Source organism: Hyperoodon ampullatus, assembly GCF_949752795.1.
Source record: "Hyperoodon ampullatus genome assembly, chromosome: 10".
NCBI classification, from domain to species: Eukaryota; Metazoa; Chordata; class Mammalia; order Artiodactyla; family Ziphiidae; genus Hyperoodon; species Hyperoodon ampullatus.
The window spans coordinates 83,345,380-83,364,152 of NC_136923.1; the positions used below are offsets into that span (position 1 = coordinate 83,345,380).

General features: G+C 46.7%; 2 protein-coding genes across 2 annotated transcripts; both read left to right on the forward strand.

Annotated features, from left to right (window-relative positions):
* Window positions 1-51: 51 nt before the first annotated feature.
* On the forward strand, window positions 52-13,691 carry LOC307058984 (uncharacterized protein ZNRD1-AS1; the record flags this gene model as incomplete). Its single annotated transcript, XM_079712674.1, has 4 exons — window positions 52-85; window positions 5,351-5,730; window positions 11,217-11,317; window positions 13,604-13,691. The coding sequence occupies 4 exons, from the start codon at window positions 52-54 to the stop codon at window positions 13,689-13,691; spliced, it is 603 nt and encodes a 200-aa protein (XP_079568800.1).
* A 297-nt stretch (window positions 13,692-13,988) lies between these two features.
* Window positions 13,989-17,563, forward strand: ZFP57 (ZFP57 zinc finger protein; the record flags this gene model as incomplete). The annotated part of the gene is given in 5 exon segments (XM_079712675.1): window positions 13,989-14,105; window positions 14,565-14,691; window positions 15,139-15,243; window positions 16,309-17,478; window positions 17,481-17,563. Coding segments are annotated over 4 exon segments (1,392 nt in total). The 5' UTR covers window positions 13,989-14,105; window positions 14,565-14,657.
* Between the last annotated feature and the right edge of the window lie 1,210 nt (window positions 17,564-18,773).

Below are 18,773 nucleotides of genomic sequence, written 5' to 3' on the forward strand. Positions count from 1 at the left end.
CCACCTTCAGCCTGGTTCTGTGACGTCGGCTAAGGAAACAGGTGATTGAAGATGCGCCTCCGGTTATTTTTCCCCTCAGGACCCAGTACTGGGGTGTTTATTTTATTGGTCTCGAATTTTAAAGGGACGCAGTCGCGGGGAGAGTTTCTGCTGAAAAATCGTACTAACCTTACTGAATACTAATTTCTTTGGACGAGAGAACTACTACTTCCTCCGTTCCTGAGTTAGCTGCCGGGCAGTGGTTAAAAACAAAGCGAAACATTCTGGGAGTTACAGTTCTAGCGCTCTTTGGACCTCGCGGTCTAAGCAAGGGCTCTCTGCAGAGCCCCTCCTGGCTCGCGTGCTGTGGGGGCCGTTCTGGGCCGTTGGAAGGGGTGAGTCGACTTCTTACGGGGCAGGAAGTGGAGGGGGTGAAGGCGGAGGAGGAACATCTAGTCCTTAGGCACGATAGGAAACAGGGATGAAGTAGGACACTTGGGAAGGGGCTCAGGACCTTGGAGGTGGCGGAGCAGAAGAGGTTGGGACTCCTTCCTCTTTAGATGCCTGCCAGATGAGGGAGGTTAGCATTAGTCAAGGGAGCAACCTTGGGTAGGGTTTCAGTAAGACTTGGTCGAGTTTGGCTTTCAGTTGCGGACCCCCTTCCACCTTGTCCCCCGCCTCCCATGGACCAACTCTACTTCATCATCGTCATCCCTTAGGTGGACAGCTGACATTTCCCTGATCTTTTATAAAACATGAGGACAAGTATTTTTAAAATCTTGCTATTTTAATTCATCTGTAACCTACCATCTAAAGTACAGAATCTGGGCTTCCCTGATGGTGCAGTGGTTAAGAATCTGCCTGCCAATGTAGGGGACACGGGTTCGAGCCCTTGTGGGGGAAGATCCCACATGCCGTGGAGCAACTAAGCCTGTGTGCCACAACTACTGAGCCTGCGCTCTGGAGTCTGCGAGCCACAACTATTGAGCCCGCGTGCCGCAACTACTGAAGCCTGCATGCTTAGAGCCCGTGCTCCGCAACAAGAGAAGCCACCGCAGTGAGAAGCCCACGCTCCGCAACAAGAGAAGCCACCGCAGTGAGAAGCCCACGCACCACAACAAAGAGTAGCCCCCCGCTCGCCGCAACTAGAGAAAGCTCACGTGCAGCAATGAAGACCCAATGCAGCCAAAAATAAATAAATAAAGTATAGAATCTTTTTTAAAAAATAATTTTATTTATTTATTTATGGCTGAGTTGGGTCTTCGTTGCTGTGTGCGGGCTTTCTCTAGTTGCAGCAAGCAGGGGCTACTCTTAGTTGTGGTGCCTTCTCTTGTTGCAGAGCACGGGCTCTAGGCGCGCCGGCTTCAGTAGTTGTGGCGCTCAGGCGTAGCTGCTCCGCGGCATGTGGGATCTTCCCAGACCAGGGATCCAATCCATATCCACTGCATTGGCAGGTGGATTCTTAACCACTGCACCACCAGGGAAGTCCCTAAAGTATAGAATCTTGTTGTCCTGAAGGGACAGCTTGTAGATGAGTTTCCTAGTTCGCTTCCAGTCCATCCAACCCCGCTCAACCGATAGTTGTGCTAAGCTCCTTACATATAAAAGTTTTGGAGCCATCACTATTTTCTCCTTTGAAAGAGACAGGCTGTGATTTCTCCTAGAGAGAGGCTTTGACCTACTTGTCTCTGCAATAATGGAAACACTCACAGTAGTGAGGGGATTAAAACTCTGAGCAAGCTACTGGAGAGTGACAAGCCTCATAATAATTTGTCCTACAAGGAGAGGTCTGTTGCTGAGCCCGTGGTGGTAGGCAAGTTTTTATTCTCTCTTCTCTGTGTGTCTTTCTCCTTTGAAAATGGAAATTGAAATTAGCCGTCTCTTCTCCCCAACTTTCCCTTTAAAGTTTGACAAAATTCAGTGAAGATCCACCATGAGTTGAATACTGTCCTAATGCAGTAAAGGAACTAAGCATTATAAGGCATGGCCCTTTCCCAACAAAAGCTCACAATCTGTTCAGTTCGTATTTATTAAGCACCTATGTCAGTCTTTGAGCTGAAGTTGGGGCTGCAAAGCTGAAAACTATGGTCTCTGACCTTAAGGAGTACAAATGAATAATTAGAATGCAATGAAAGTACACTTATAGGACAAAATGCGAGAGCCCAGGATAGGCATATAAAACAAATAGGCCTGTATACTACAAAGAGGACTGGTAAATGTTTTAATAAAAAGATACAGTGTCATGGGGAATGTAAGAGAGAAAGATACTCAGATATTATGTGATGAGGATAATCACCAATCAACAAATCATTACTTTTGAGAATTTGGGATTACAGACTCTAATGTTAAGTACTGTGCTACATACTATGTACAGAGAAATAAAAGTAAGACAGTCATAGTTTTAAAATCTCAAAATAGGTATATGTAGTCAGGCAAATAAGAATATGCCCAAGAGGTCAGTGAGATCCAGTATTTGTTATCAGATCCTTTCTGATATGATAGATAGATCATTGTATTTGTAGATTGAAAAATTATAGTTCCAACTCTTTATGAGTCTGAATTTCATCATCAAAATGTTAAAGGTGATATATGGATACAGACAGCACAGTGGAAACCATGATTGATTTTCAAATGAGTTGTAGAAATAAAAAAATGTTGTGTTCATATTCATAGCTTGGCAAAAATCACTATTACATAGAGTAGACTGGAAAGACTTTATAGTCAGGGCTTGACCTGTGGAGGATGGATACCATTTATTTTTTACTTTTTTAAATTTTTATTTTATTTTATTTTTTTGGCTGCATTGGGTCTTTGTTGCTGCACGTGGGCTTTCTCTAGTTGTGGTGAGCAGAGGGCTACTCTTTGTTGCCGTGCGCGGGCTTCTCATTGTGGTGGCCTCCTTGTTGTGGAGCACAGGCTCTAGGCACACGGGCTTCAGTAGTTGTGACAGTCGGCTCAGTATTTGTGGCTCATGGGCTCTAGAGCACAGGCTCAGTAGTTGTGGCACATGGGCTTAGTTGCTCCGTGGCATGTGGGATCTTCCCGGACCAGGGCTCGAACCCATGTCCCCTGCATTGGCAGGCAGATTCTTAACCACTGTGCCACCAGGGAAGCCCCAACTGCCATTTATTGAGAACTTACCGTATATCAAGCATTTTGCCAGGCTCTTTAATCTAATTCTCATTTGTTCTTTATAACTCCAAGAGGCAAATTTTGGTCTTATATCTCCATTTTGTAGATGAGGAAACTGATTTAGAGAGAGATTAAGTTACTTGCCCTGAGTCACACACTGGGAAGTGGTGGAATTAGGATTCAAGCATAGCCCTGTAAGGCTTCAAAGCCCATGCTCTAAACCATAAATGGTGGAAATAAAGGCATAGAGATGAGATGCCAGGCATCCTCAGTGGCTTAAATACGACCTCACAGTGAGCTCAGATTAGACCACGGATGACACAGAAAAAGTTGGTAGTCTTCACTTGTGTTGCCATAAGCCTGTCCTATAAATAAACCCAGAGTAACCACAGAGTCTCATCCCAAGCGGATCAACAGGGAATGGTTTCATAATGGATTTAGGGTGAAGGATGATTGGCAGAATAAGGCAGGCAAGCAGAGGGGTGGGTGATCAAATAAGAACAGAATTTCAGAACGAAAGATTATAGGGCAGAGATGCTGTATGTGGTGATAGAGGCAGAGAGGGCCCGGATCAAGAAACTGCACAAAGAGAATGAACTAATAACACTGAAGTCTAGAATTATCTCAGAAGACAAAGGAGGCAGTGGGACTGAGCAATCTGTCATAGATGTGCTTGGGCAAAGCTTCACCAAGGAGCCTGTCTCTTCCCTTGCCCAATCCCTGGTACAAGATTCAGAATGGTTCATGTTGAGTCCACAGGAGAAGTATGCTTTAAGTTTATATGAAAGGATTATGGTTGGTCCTCTATATCTGAGGGTTCCCCATCTGCAGATTCAACTAACTGTGGGTGGAAATACTTGAAAAAAAAAAAAAATTCCCGAAAGTTCCCAAAAGCAAAACTTGAATTTGCCACTTACTGGCAACTATTTACATAGTGTTTACATTTTACTTACGACTATTTACATTGTATTTACAACTATTTACATAATATTTACATTGTAGTAGGTATTACAAGTAATTGAGAGATAATTTAAGGTGTACAGGAGAACGTGCCCAGGTTGTATGCAAATACTGTGCCATTTTATATAAGGGACTAGGGCATGGATTTTGGTATCTGGGGTGGGGGTGGTGAGTCCTGGAACCAAGGGACCTTGGGGGGGGTGTCCGTGGATACTGAGGGATGACTGTATGTGCTCTTATTTATATGTTCTTATTAAAAGAGCATTCATTATTCGTTACCATAGGAATGTAGTGGTTTCCCTTTGGGAAATGGCCCTGCTGTAGTCCTGCCTATTACCAGGTTTTTTCTTTCTGAGGGAAATACCCTTGGCCATGACCAAAACAATTGGGTTTTTTGGTTCAGTCAGTATGAGAGCAGATTTGTTCTGACATTTCCCACATTCTAATCTACCTTTGCTTTTTTGTCTTACAGATTGTCCTGGGCTAAAGTATCTAAAGACCCTAGGATTGCTGCAGGTCAACAGTCCCCACTGGAGAAAAAAATCTTGGTAAATAAATTATCTTAACATCATACAGTTTGAAATGACTAGGAGAAGGAAAGTTAGGTTTAAACTCCTTCTGTCCAAGTGACACTTTCCAGTAGTGTATCCACAGTGGCAAATGTTTTCCAGTTAAGTCTTTACTTGCAAAACAAAGTATTATTTTTAAAACTCCCAACCCTATGTTTTTAAAAAACTAGTTACTGATTTTGGTGGTGAGAACTCCAACTTTTGGAGCTCACAAGCTCACCAAATTAATGAAAGACCATGGTCCTTTCTTGGTGTCAATAGTGAGCTCCTGTTTTAAATATGTTCAAAGTAAAAAGATGGTCATATTATAAAATTCTGTACCTCACTTTGACAGAATCTAGGCGGAGTGCATACAACAGCAGCAAGACAACTGATAATTCAAAAATGTCAAGAGGAGTATGAAACACTCAGTAGGGAGCAAGGTCTTTCTCTTGACTACTGGCTTGCCAAAGTGGAGTCTTATTAGAATAAAAGAATAATGGAAATGATGAAAGAACAAGAGACAGGCAATGAAATCAAGAAGAGATTGGAGGGGAAAACAACCCAAAGCATAGAAGGACAAAAATGATATTATTTGGTACCTGAGAGAGAAGTGAAACATGTAGAAATGCACATATGTTGAGCAGGACAGGTCGGAGAGTTTAAGAATAAAACATTTAGGCAATTACCACCGTATCCTAGTGAAATAAAATTGCCCAAAATTGTGCCAGAAGTACATGGGATCCAGAACGCACAGAGAAGAAAGCAGGTAAATGAGAGGGAACAGATGCAAATTAAAGCTCACCAGGAATGCATGATTCGAGGGAGAGAACTTGTACAGCAAAAACTCAAGGAAGAAATCTTGAGAAAAGACCAGAGCCAGCCTCCTATATGTGAGAAGCATGAGAGTGTAAAGAAAGAGATAAAAGAGTATGAAATTGTTATTGCATATCCACTTTTCCAGCCATGGAGTAGCAGTCGGATTAAAGTGAATATTCTTATGGAAAAGTCTCAGAATAGAGAAGACAGTACAATTATCAAGCCATATCAAAGAAGATTCTTAACTATGCCACCCTTTTTGAGAAGTCAAATAGGAAAAATAAAAGATTCAGTGATTTCATGATAAAGTCATGTCTCTTAAATTAACCTTTTTTTTTTTTAATGCTAATTATCTTCTACAGGGTTCAGTGACTATTTTCCCATTTATATCTGATACAGAAGTGTCAGATAGTTCTGGACTTTAAAACTAGCTTGGCTATTTTTAGTTGCCTTTTGTTTGCTCAAGTTGCGTATCCTTTTTGATGCTCATTCCTAATCTGTAAAGTGGGAAAATAATAGTTCATAGCATTTATAGGAGAATTTCATTTTTGTGAAGCATTAGCATATATTAGATGTTTCATAAATGCTGGGTTTCCCAGTTGGAAAGACCTGGGTTGGGCAAAGATGATGAATAAGGAGTTGTTCTAATCTGCCCGCACCTCAAAGGTTATCTTGATGAGATTGCTATAGGTCACTATGTGGTCTTTTATTTTCCATTCATACCTTTATCAGGGAACTGCTAATCAGGCCTTAAAAGTCTAACTTGTACCATACAGTTTCTCTGTATGAAAAACTTAAGTTTGAGAACCTCCTATGTACCAGGCATTGTTAGTTACTGAGATGAATAAAGAGATATCCCTGCCCTTGGCTAGTTTACAACTAGTGGCATAGATCACTCTAAAAACAGATAATAAAATAGGGTTATGATAGAGGTATGCACAGGTATGTACAGAGGAAGGACATGTATGTACAGAGGAGGGACATCTAACCTGGCCTAGGTGATCAGGGTGAGGAGGAAGGAGGTCAGAGAATGGAGTGTAGTAATCTCTCATGTTTCTTCCAGCTCCATATTTTGTCACTTTCAGTCACCCGCTTAAGCAAGACCTTCCCAATGTTTGGATTCGCTCATAGGTAACCAAACTCACCTCTCTCAAATAGATGTCCTCCAAAAGTTGGGAAATTTGGGATTCAGAATTGGTGAGTAGAGAATCAGAGAAATGGAAGCTGGATGGCCTAAGGAATATTATACTTAAGTTGTGATAACCCTATGCCCACCCCTTTGTATTAGCAGGACACCCTTTACCCAGGATATTGCTAGATCAGCACTGTCCCATAGACCTTTATGCGATAATATAACTGTTCTATAGGTTTGCTCTTCAATAAAGTAGCCATTTCCCACATGTGGCTACTGAGCATTTGAAATGTGGCTGGTGCACCTGAGGAACTGAATTTTTAATTTTACTTAATTTGAATTAATTTTAAATTGCTACATGTGGCAAGTGACTGCTGTATTGTCCAGCATGGCACTAGATAAATATAACTCCTGTGCTCTAGACTTCAATCCCACAATCCGTTTTCTGTCTTTGACAATATTTGCAGGTATAATAGATCACTGCTCACTTACATTAGTATAAGTTTAGTTTCCTTTATATTTGAGATGCTCCTTAATCCCATGAAGAGATTCAAAAAGCACTGTAGGCAAATTCTGTGTGGAAATGAGGTGGCTGAAGTTGCTTAAATTGGGTTCAGAACTGGCCCTCCCTTTGCTCCTTCTGGAATTTGACCAGGACACATACGAAAATCTCATTCCTACCCACCTGGTTTGCCTCATGCAGACTTTTTTGTCCTATCTGTTCTCTGGTCTTCCATCATCATGTTGCAGCTTTAGATTTTATACCTTGCAAAGATGTGGTTCCTCAGGATGCAGAGGCAAAAGACTTAGAAATTCAAATCAATAGGGTAATGATACAGCCTTTGAGTTGAGTGGGATTGAAAAGTAACCTAATACATAACTGTTGGTAATTGTTTACCATGAAGATATTCACTGCTGGACCATCCTTTTGACCTATAAATGTACTCAAATCTCTCCCATCTAAATAAGCTACTATGTGGGAATTCCCTGGTGGTCCAGTGGTTAAGACTCTGTGCTCTCACTGCCGAGGGCTCAGGTTCAATCCCTGGTCAGGGAAAAATCCCACAAACAGAGCGGTGCAGCCAAAAAAATTTTAAAAAAGAATAAATAAGCTACTACGCTATTTCTTTGCACTCCTTTAAAGCCAAGTCCCTTAGAAAGTTTATACCAGCTCCCTGCATTCTAATTTCAGTGCTCATCAATCCACCAAATCCCTTTTTGCGGAGTCATCAGCAAAGAGCTCCGTGTGGCTAAATCCAATGGACAGTTAAGGGTGGAACGAAAAGGAGAAGGTGCCAACAACAGGCAGAAGACCTGATAGGCATTTGGCAGCAAGAGGGACCAACAATTCAAGTGTAAGAATGCATGACACAGAGAACAAGAGGCCAAGGAAGAGCAACAGTCCTTAGAAGTTGGAGATCAGGCAAGGAAACCAATGGAACCCATTTAAGGAACTGGACTAGGGTACCAAAGGAATAAGATAAACAAATTTATAAGACTCAGGATAAAACACAAGAATAGGAGTAGAAGCACTGACAAATCCAGGAAGTAGAACTATTGAATTGGGTTCCACTAGGGATGGGACAAGTCTGAGTTTTAGGCTGAGTTGAGCCAATAGTTGAGGGTTAAGAAAGTCCAAAATAGAAACAGAGCTTATCAGGTCACAGGGGCAGGAGTCAAAGCAGATAATTACTATAAGCCTCATACTGAGTCAGTTACATGAGATAAGAATTTGAACTCATTAAAGCATGCCTGATATTATCTTTAACCATGGAAGACATAGTGGCTTGAAAATTGAGCCTTAGGATACAAGGTGTACAAGGTTGGTGTGTTGTTTTAAATAGAACTAATTATGAAGTCTTTCATTGGAGTAGCACTACAAATTACAGTAAGGTTGAACAGGAGTACATTTTATCCTTCAAGGGGGATGGTAAGCAGATCAGCAAGGCCATTTAGCATAGGCAAATAAAAGGCAAACCATTGCTGTGTTTTCTGGGAGGCCAAATACATGGCACAGATTAGTTTCAAGGGGCACAATGGTATGGATGGAGAAGGCTGGGCTAGAATAACAGCACTGTACCCTACAGTGTCAACAGTGGTGAAGCACCACTGATAGCCCTTGAGGGGGTCAAAGAGCCAATGAAGTCCATCTGCCAGGAGCAGATGAGGACAATGCCCCTTGCTATGTGGCCTCCCTCATTGTAAGACAAGTCAACTTTTGGCAGTAATTGCAAGTCCAAATCAGAAACTGAGTCCTTTACTTTGTGCCCAGTCTATGATGGTGAATGTCTTGCCCTGTCTGGTATGATGATGGACTCAGGGAGCAGTGGGGACTGTCTTCACAAAACATGTTTCCATCAGCAGCTTGATTCCAGTCAATTCTATCAGCAACCAGGCTCTTCTTGTGGGCATTCACCTGAGTGACCCAGATGGTTAGATAAGCAGTTATGGTTTATTTCCACAGTTTGCAGCTCCAAAGACAGATGTCTCACCAGTCTAGTTTTTCAAGTGGCATACCACATAGGTAGGCAACAGCACAAGAGTCAGTAAAATTATAGGAAGGTTGATCAAAGAGGTTATTGGCAAGAGCTATGAAAGGGCCTTGTGTTCTGCCCACCAAGAGGAGCGACAGCATCCATTTTTGGCTCTGCATCACTGGCAATGAGATTGAATGGCTGCATCAGCCAGGGACAGCGTTGGGTTTCAGCCTAGCCGAACCACAGTGAAGCAGGGCCAGGCATTTAGGGGAATCTCTGTGAACTGAGAGCCCCATGGAACCAGCAGCTTTACTTCAGTTGGCAGAGTAGGGGATAAAGTTTTTCCCAGAGGGATATGTGCCACTTTTCCATGTAAAGTAGAGATGTTGAAGCCAGGCCACATCATTAAATATACCATTTCCAAATGAGGATTATTGGGTCCTTCCCACTTTGTTAGAAGTTGAGTCCAAGTTGACCTACCCCCAAATGTGAGCATTAAGCTAGAGTGTCAGAAGGCCTCCATGGGTCAGGTGTTTAGTTTCGATAGGAGCCCAGTAGCAAGCTGATGCTGCTTTTCAAGATGAGTGTACCCAGTAACCATGTTAGGAAGGTGGCAGGTCCAGAACCCTAAGGGGTGCCACTGAGCACAGGCTGCCTCCATCACCATCTCCACCAGCCTACTGTCTCCATCTGACTCTGTGGGAGCCTCAGCCCACCCACATGAATGTCTGTCCACAAGGGCAGATCACAGGGTCAGGTACCTTGGGAACACTAAGAGATTTAAAACCTGCATCTGCCAGCCATCCAGTACTAACCATGGATCCAAGACTCCAGCGTACAGACTTTAAAGCAGGGGATCTGGTTTCCTGTCCCAGTACAACTAGATGTGGGCTTTGGCAAGGCTCAACATCTCTGAGCCTGTTTCCTCATCTGTGAAGACAGAATAACAAATTCCTACCTCACAGGATGTTTGTGAGGATTTAATGGAGGCTATGTTTACAAGTTTTTTTTGTAAATTGCAAAGCCCCGAGCCAATGTGAAATATAAAATATGATCATAGGGGCTTCCCTGGTGGCGCAGTGGTTGAGAGTCTGCCTGCCGATGCAGGGGACGTGGGTTCGTGCCCTGGTCGGGGAAGATCCCACATGCCGCGGAGCGGCTGGGCCCGTGAGCCATGGCTGCTGAGCCTGCGCGTCCAGAGCCTGTGCTCCGCAACGGGAGAGGCCACAACAGTGAGAGGCCTGCATACCGCAAAAAAAAAATCATCATGATACAAAATGGTATATGGTAAATGCTAATTAAGTGGAAAGGAAATAAATGTGATTTCCGTTGAGCTGATTTAAAAAAAAAAAAAGGCATTACTGAGAAGGGTCAAACCGGGTTTGGGTAAGTGGCCAAGGTAAGTAGAACTTTACCTGAACATGTCTTCTCTGCTCCCCTACCTCTGTCTGCTGTCATCATTTAAGTCACAGCGGTTTGCCTTCACTTTTCTTTCCTTCTCTCTTTTTAAAATTAATTTATTTTGTTTTATTTATTTATGGCTGCATTGGGTCTTCCTTGCTGCTTACAGGCTTTCTCTAGCTGCAGCAAGCAGGGGCTTCTCTTCCTTGCGGTGCCTTCTCTTGTTGCAGAGCACGGGCTCTAGGCGCGCAGGCTTCAATAGTTGTGGCTCACAGGCTCAGTAGTTGTGGCTTGTGGGCTCTAGAGCACAGACTCAATAGTTGTGGCTTGCAGGCTCTAGAGCGCAGTCTCAGTAGTTGTGGCGCCCAGGCTTAGTTGTTCCGTGGCATGTGGGATCTTCCTGGACCACAGCTGGAACCCCTGTGCCCTGCATTGGCAGGCGGATTCTTAACCACTGCGCCACCAGGGCAGTCCTGCCTTTGCTTTTTTAAGGTGCTGTGTGCCTCCAGGTCTCTTTCTGGGAGCATGTAAAGGTCTCATTTTTCTCCTTTGGGCTCTAGGTGATGGTGGTTGGTGATTATGTGTTTTAATCAGAGGTAATTTAATCCTTTTTTCCCCCAAGACTAAATTAAGACTGGGAATGAGATCCGAGCGCTAGGTGGGACCAGCGGCTGCAATTGGTAGGAGGAATGGGCTAGTGGGGCGGGGCGAGTCCTCTTCCTTTTAAGCTTCCTAGACTGTGAACTCTTGACCTTGGCGGGCCCATAGGCTTACCTCGGCAGGGTGCATGGTGGCATTGCGGAAACAGGCGAGGAGAGTGAGGCCGGTGCCGGGCCCTGGTGGGGCCGGGACGGGGTCGTGGGCAGCCGGTAAACGTGCGCTGGAGTGGAGCGGGCTCGCCGCTGGCCCCTCGGAAACCCTACGTCCCAAAGTCCCGGTCCTCGGCAGCGGCGGGTGAGTAGGACAGAGGGGAGTTGAGCTCGCGGTGGTGGAAGTTAGTGAAGGCGCAGCCTTCCGCCCCTGACCTCGGCAGGCGACGGGAGCTTCCAACCCCTGGGGCCCATGGGGAAACCTGGGTTAGGGTATGGCCCAGGGCACAGACCACTCCGGCCGCGTGGGGGACTCGGCGAAGAGGACGGGCTCCTGGCACGTGCTGAAAAAGTCGGGATCCCAGCAACGAAGTTTCTGGGCAGACAGGCATTGGGCAGTGCCGTCCCAGTCAACGGGACCAGTTCAGGGCACAGAAACCCCAACCAGTGGGTATTAACGAGCGTGCCACGCAGTGGTGAGCGAAACTCTCCGTCCCTGCCCGCGGGAGGCCCCGAGACCGGAGTGTGGGACTGGGCGCGCAGTGCCGGGAGGTATGCCATGCCCTGTGGGCTCGCGATCTGGTCCGGCAGAGCTGGGCAGGAGCTGCAAAGGGTCCTTGAGGGACAGAGCAGAGACCCGGAGACCGGGTGAGAAGGGCTAATGCCTGAGGGTCTTTTTGCTTGGCCGAAGGGCAGAAAACAATAGTGGCTGGAACACCGGGGTGGGGGGAGGCGAGGGCGGACCCCACGAAGCCTGACAGGTGTGGTGGGGATTTCAGTCGTTCTCAGAATTGCTATGGGAAACCATGGACGGGTTTGGGGTTAGAGAGAGATTGGGTGGACTCAGAGAACTGGAAAATGGCGACACATTCCCTCGAGGGATTTACATTCTGGAAGGGCAGGGACAGGCCGGGAACAGATAAACTGGTCTGCGCCGAAAGTCTGTTGAGTTATATCCAGCCTCTTTCCATCGCGGCCCGGCCGGCTTGAGCCCTGGGTCGTGTGGATGTAGAAAGTACTGTCGAGGTAAAAGTGCCAGAGGCAGGCAGCAGCTGCCAGAAATTTCAGTCTCCATAGTCATGCTCCCTTCCCAAACCAGAGAACCGGCTTAGAATCTGAACCGAGGGCCTCAGGCTACCACCCGCAGCAAATGCTTTTTGAGAACGACTGACAGGGGTGGGTCTTTCCTGCGGGAGAATGAGAAAGCCAGGACCTTGAGGATACTATTACTGAGACTGTTTTGCAGTGTTACTTTCACTGTGTTTGGCTGGAGGGTAGGAGAATAATCCAGACCTGCCCCTCTCACACAATGATTGTGGATGGTCTTGAAAGAAAGGAAGGGAGGGAGGGAAGGAGGGACTCAACTTCACCTCCCAGGAATGCACCTTTCCTGTCAGCTTTCTTTTTAGCCGATCCCACTAACTCCATTGTTGTCCACTAACTCCTTTTCCTTGCTGGCATTTTCAATTCTATCACCTTTCAAAAAAGTGAAAGGAAGAAAGTCAACAGGTTTTTATGTCTTCATTCTTTTCATTCCATCTGGAGGGAGGAGAAGCGGGGTGAGTGGCTGTCAGTAGGAGGAGGTGGGAGTTCAGCCACGTGTGGGCAGAGCAGGAACTTCCTAGGCTGGGCAGGCAGCCCAGCGCCAGGCTCTTTGGGAGCCCTGCAGAAGCATTTGCTGCTGGGTTGTTACCATTATCATTCTTTTTTTTTTTTTTTTTTTTTTTTTTTTTTTGGCCCTGTCTCGAGGCATGTGGGATCTTAGTTCCTGGACTAGGGATCAAACCCGTGCCCCCTGCAGTGAGAGCTAAGACCCTTAACCACTGGACCACCAGGGAAGTCCCTCCATTATCATTCTTTACAAGTATCTGTATGTATTAAAAATCCACAGAATCGTATATTTTTGGGTCCTGGATGGGATCTTAGAGAGTCTCCTTTAATCTCATATTCCAATGAAACCAGATAAGAATGAAGAAACTTGTACAAGGTGGTTTGTGACAGATCCAGGGCTGGTTACCTCAGGCACATGCTTTCTTTCCAGAATACCGTACTGTTGCTCTAGAGAGGGCTTTGGGACAGCGGAAATCATGTCCTCAGTGGTAGAGTCAAGGCTTTGACCACAAACTCTGCTGTGGACCGGGAGTATCCTTGAGCACATTACTTAGCATCTCTGTACTTTAGGTTCCTTAAAATGGGGTCATTAATCGTTACCTCATGGGGCAGTGCTGAGGGGTTTTAGGTACAAAGCAGGGGTTCAGTAACTCTTGGTGTTCCCTGACCAAATTAGGAAACTGCTGTTCCTCACTCACTCACCCTCTTGCTGATATGATTTCTGTCTCACCTCAGGTTCCTAGAGGTGGGCACCAGCCAGCGGCTAGAAACGGTGAAGCAGAAGGCAGACGACGCCTTCAGAGCCCCAACCTGGCATTACTGAACAGTGGCTGCTGAGCCAAGGGTGACCAGGTTCCTGAACTCTGTGGCCTAGGCTTGGAGGGAATCAAAGATGTTCTCAGTTGTGAAAGAGGAGAATTTGGACAGCAGGACAAAAAAGGAGGACAGCCCCCTGGAGCAGATAACTTTGCCACTGGAGGCCACATCAAACCCTGGGGCCTTTTCAAAGTCTCTCCATCTGCTCAGTCACTGGGAGGTAGATAGCCCCAGGAAGGAGCCCAGTCAGCCTTGGGGGCCAGACCAGGAGCGGATAAAGCTAAAAAGAGACATCAGGGAAGAGAAGGTGTTTGACCTGCTGAAGCCAATTGAACCTGTACAGAAGCTGCTTCCTCAGGTGGATGAGGAGGCCCTGCAGGAAGCCGTGAAGGGAGAATGCTGGTGGAAGGCGTGGGTGAAGGTGAGGAGACCAAGCGAGAGACAGAGGGAGGGACTGGGTCCTGGACTCCAGGAGCTCTTTCATCCATTATCCTGTCTACAGAACAAATGGAATCTCAAGAGTGTTCCAAGCTGAACAGCACCCAGGAGAAGGGGTTTCAAGGACTTTCTTTCAGACTCCACACCACCCTGGCATCCTTCAAGGAGTACTTGCTGAAATTCATCAGAGTGGCAGCCTTTTTCCTTTGCATTCTTCCTACTTATATTCAGCATATACCCCTCCTTTCTCCCCCCACATTGTTCTTCCCTCCTCTCCATCCTTCCTTTCCTGCCTGTACATTAAAGTTGCTGGCTTTGTACTTGTCTTTTCCTATTTCTCCCTTCCTTCCATGTTTTTCTTTTTCTCATAGTTGTCTGAATCTTGAGACTGGATGTCTGTCTGTCTATATACAGACTCTCTGAATCTCTCCTGTTCTTCCAGAAGCCAGTCACCTCTGAGGATGTGGCAGTGAATTTCAACCAGGAAGAGTGGGAATGTCTAGATGCCAGTCAGAGGGTCCTCTACCAGGACGTTATGTCAGAGACCTTCAGAAACCTGATGTCTGTGGGTAAGAGGCTGGGGTTCCTCACAAGCCCTCTGTCCCAGGCCTCTGGGACATCTTGTTTCCCTGGGCAGGTAGATCAGCTCACAATTAGCTTCACTGATTCTTGGTTCTATACGTTCCAGGTATGCAAGATCTGGGTTACTAGGCTCAGGGTGAAAGAAGAAATGAAAGCTTGCATGAAGGCAAAGATAAGGCTTGTGACATGATGATAATGTTCTCAAAGTATGCAAATCTGCCTATTCATCCAACTAGTATTTACTGAGTCACTCCTATTACGTACCAGGCACTTTGTTAAGAGCTGGCCTTTTGCGTGTCTCCTCCCTGCCCCTAAGTGTCCCAGATTATGGCTCTTAAACCAAAGATAACGGAAGAAGGTAGCCTGTCGTCCCCATCAGGTGTGAAGGGGCCGAGCCTGGGACCTCAACTCTTCCTCTCCTTCCCACTCCCCAGTCAGAATCTTTCTGTCTAATCCAGACCTGATCGCCAAGTTTGAACAAGAAGAGAAACAGTGGAGAGCAGATCTCCGTCCCCCAAACGGAGAAGGCCTTCATTCAGGTAAGAATTGCAAAGGAGAGAGGAGGGTGAAAAGGACCCAGGACATGCCTTGGGAGGATGGAAATGACTAAGAGGATCGGGGCCTGCATACCCGCCCCGAGCCTGCATCCTTCCTGCCTGGTCAGACATGGAGCTGGAAGAAACCTTGACATCATCTGCTCAAGTCCCCTGGCTTCAAGAAGATGAGTATCTAAGCCATTCAGGACAAATGAATATCTTCAGTTTCTAGAGATGGAGAGATTCCATGTCAGTTGCTTATGTCAGTGATACCACCTTGATTAAAAAGTCCTTTCCGGGACTTCCCTGGTGGTCCAGTGGGTAAGACTCCATGCTCCCAATGCAGGGGGCCCGGGTTTGATCCCTGGTTGGGGAACTAGATCCCACACGCATGCCGCAACTAAAAGATCCCACATGCTGCAACTAAGATCTGGCGCAGCCAAAATAAATAAGTAAATAATTTTTTTTTTTAAAGTCCTTTCCAAAAGAAAAGAAAGAGAAGGGAGATGAGCTTGATGCTGAGTTGGAGCAGGGGAGACTTGTTCTTAAGAGTAGAATAAGGACTTGAGAGAAATTTAAGTCTGAGCTGACCACATTCCTGGTTTGCCAGGACAGTCCTGGTTTATGCTTCTCATCCTAGCTTGATTGTTAATAGCACCTCCCGTCACTCAAGTGTCCCAATTTGCATGATATATTATGAGGTCACCTGTGGGTATCTGAGGTGTCTGGGAATACGAGCAAAATTGAAAATGAGAGGAATTAACACACATGGTAAATCAACTATACTTCAATTTAAAAAAAAAGAAAATGAAAGGAAATGGATTTCAAGAAATGTGGTTAAAATTTTGATCTCTGATATTGTTGGAAGATTCCAGTTAAATTTTTATTTGCTTTTTAATTGGAAAACCCAAAAGTTTATTCTTATCTCTGGCCTCTGAGGTCTAAGAGTGAGCGTGAATGTCAGGTGGGAGAGGGAGGGCAGAAAGAGGGGAAGTAGCTTGGACTGAACAGAGAGCTTGTGTCGGGGTTGTCGTGGTGAATCTCACTATTCTTCCTCATTCCCTACAGGAGGCAAGAGAGAGGAACTTCAAGAACAGAGTCAGAGTTTGGGAGATGAGGGAAATAGCGATGACAAGAAGGTCTCCCTTGCTCGCAGAAGGGCAGGCCCATCCTCTGCTCCAGCTGGGTCCCTGGACAGGACACCAGTGTTCCCAGCATCCTGGGCTGGGCCACCCTTTACCTGCCATACCTGTGGCAAGTGCTTCAGCAAGCGCTCCAGCCTCTACAACCACCAGTTTGTTCACAGCTGCGGCCAGTGCGGGAAGTCCTTCCTGAACCCCAAGGACCTCAGCTACCACCGGCGCAAGCACCTTGGGGAGAGGCCCTTCTGCTGCTCGCTCTGTGACAAGACCTACTGTGATGCTTCTGGACTGAGCCGTCACCGCCGTGTCCATCTGGGTTACCGGCCCCATTCGTGTCCCTTCTGTGGGAAGCGCTTTCGGGACCAGTCTGAGCTCAAACGCCACCAGAAGATACACCAAGGCCAGGAGCTGGGGGCTGGAAACCAGAAGCATATCGTGAAGATTCCAGACAACACAGGTGGATTCCAGGGGCTGGCAACTGCAAACAATGCACCAGTGGCTGGGACCCAAGGACCCTCATTTAAAACCACCGGTCCCGAGGCTCAGACCCAGCCATCTATAGACAGGAGCCCGGCACCTGCAACCAAGAACCAGGTAGTCACTGGGAAGGCTCAGCGCCCAGTCGTTGCAACCCCAGAGCCTGTGACCAGGACCCAGGCAGCCAACACGAGAGCCGCCTGCCTGGATACCAAGTCCAGCTCTCACCCAGGAAAGCCTTCAAGACTCAAGGTCTTCTCTTGCCCTCATTGTCCCTTGACTTTTAGCAAGAAAATCTGTCTCTCCAGCCACCAGAAGGCCCACTTCACAGAGCAGTCCAACCGCTGCTTCCACTGCGGCAAGTCCTTCACTTTATTCTCTGGGCTGGTCAGGCACCAGCAGACTCACTGGAAGCAGAAGCTCTACTGTTGCCCTATCTGCGACGTCTGCTTTGGGGAGAAAGAGGACCTTTTGGGTCACTGGGGGGGCTACAGGGGCAAGGGGCTCTGCCTGGGCAGTCCCCATAAATGCTGGGCGATCCTGGGTCAGTGGCTTGGCTTCTTTCCCGATGCCTCCACTGTGGCAGGGGAGGAGATGGATCTTTCTCCTGGATCCATACCTTCAGGAGAGGGAAGGAAGGGAGGGGAGAAGGCAGCAGAGGAAAGAAAGCAGATAAGGCAGTGAAGGTGTTGGAGTGTAAATAAATGGCCTTTCCACCCGAGGTCTTTCTCTGCTTGGTTTTCCTGAGGGCTAACCTCCAGGGTAAGGAGACTGGGGTAGAGGAAGAGAGAGGTGAAGGAATAATGAAGGAAATACAGAAAGGAAAAGAGGTGGCACATGGAAACTTGTAGTATTATTAATTAGCACCCAGCTTGTTTCTTTGTGTCTGATAGACCATCAAGTAGTAGCTGTTGAAGAAAACAGTGGACACTCCAATAGGTATGAAGATGGGAGAAAAAGGATGAGTGGGGGAGAGAATCTGAGGGACCCATCTGGACCAGATGTAGAAAGGAGGCGTTTTAAAGCAAGTGTGTGGCCCAGTTCTCATCCCTTGCTCCCCTGGCACCTCGGTAGGCTGCCCGGGGCAAGATGGAGCTCTGGCCAGTGTTCTGCGGGTTTCTCACCATCTCCTGCTTTTGGTTAGGGCTCCCCATGTCCTCACTCTGCAGGTCACTTGGTGCTGTCTTGGATGTTTTGGACTTTTCCTGCTCCTTCCCAGCAGGGCTGAGATCTTGGAAGGAAACGACCACCATTTGCAAAGTTGGTGTGCTATAATTTGCAGTGCGGAGGTTCCTGGTCTCCAGTTCATGGCAGAGACCCTCTTGTCTGTGTTACTCTGCAGCACAGGTGCCCTCTGATGGAGAGAAGAGCAGCTGCCTGGCTGTAACCAGAGAGGACTTCCAGATGGAAGATAGACCAAGGAGTAGAAATATGTGGGCAGCATAAAGGGGGAGAGGAAGGAAGGAGCTGGGGAAAGGGAGAGACAAAGTAGATGACAGAAGAGAAGTTGATCCTATTTGGAATTCAGAGCATTCCTGCAAGTACAGATTGGAATGTCCCCACAGCAAAGAGGCCAGTGAGTGTGCAACTTGATGGATGCGACATCCCCGAGGACCAATCTTTGGGCCAACCAGGCTCTTCTCCACCCTGCCAAGATGTGACATCATTCAGAAGGGGTTTCCTAGAAGGAGGAGAAAATAAGTTGAAAAAGCTGTCAACAGTTTCTATCATGAAACTGTCACACCAGGGGGAAGAAAGGCCCTGTGGAGTCATCTAGTCTTGGAGGTGAGGCCCAGGACAGCTGCTGTAGGGAACAATCGAGAAAGGAGGCCAGCTGGAGTGGGGTTCTTGCTTTGGAGCACGAAGGTGGAGGAGGAATCCTCCCTCCAGCCAGGCTCACCAGCCCTTCCTTTC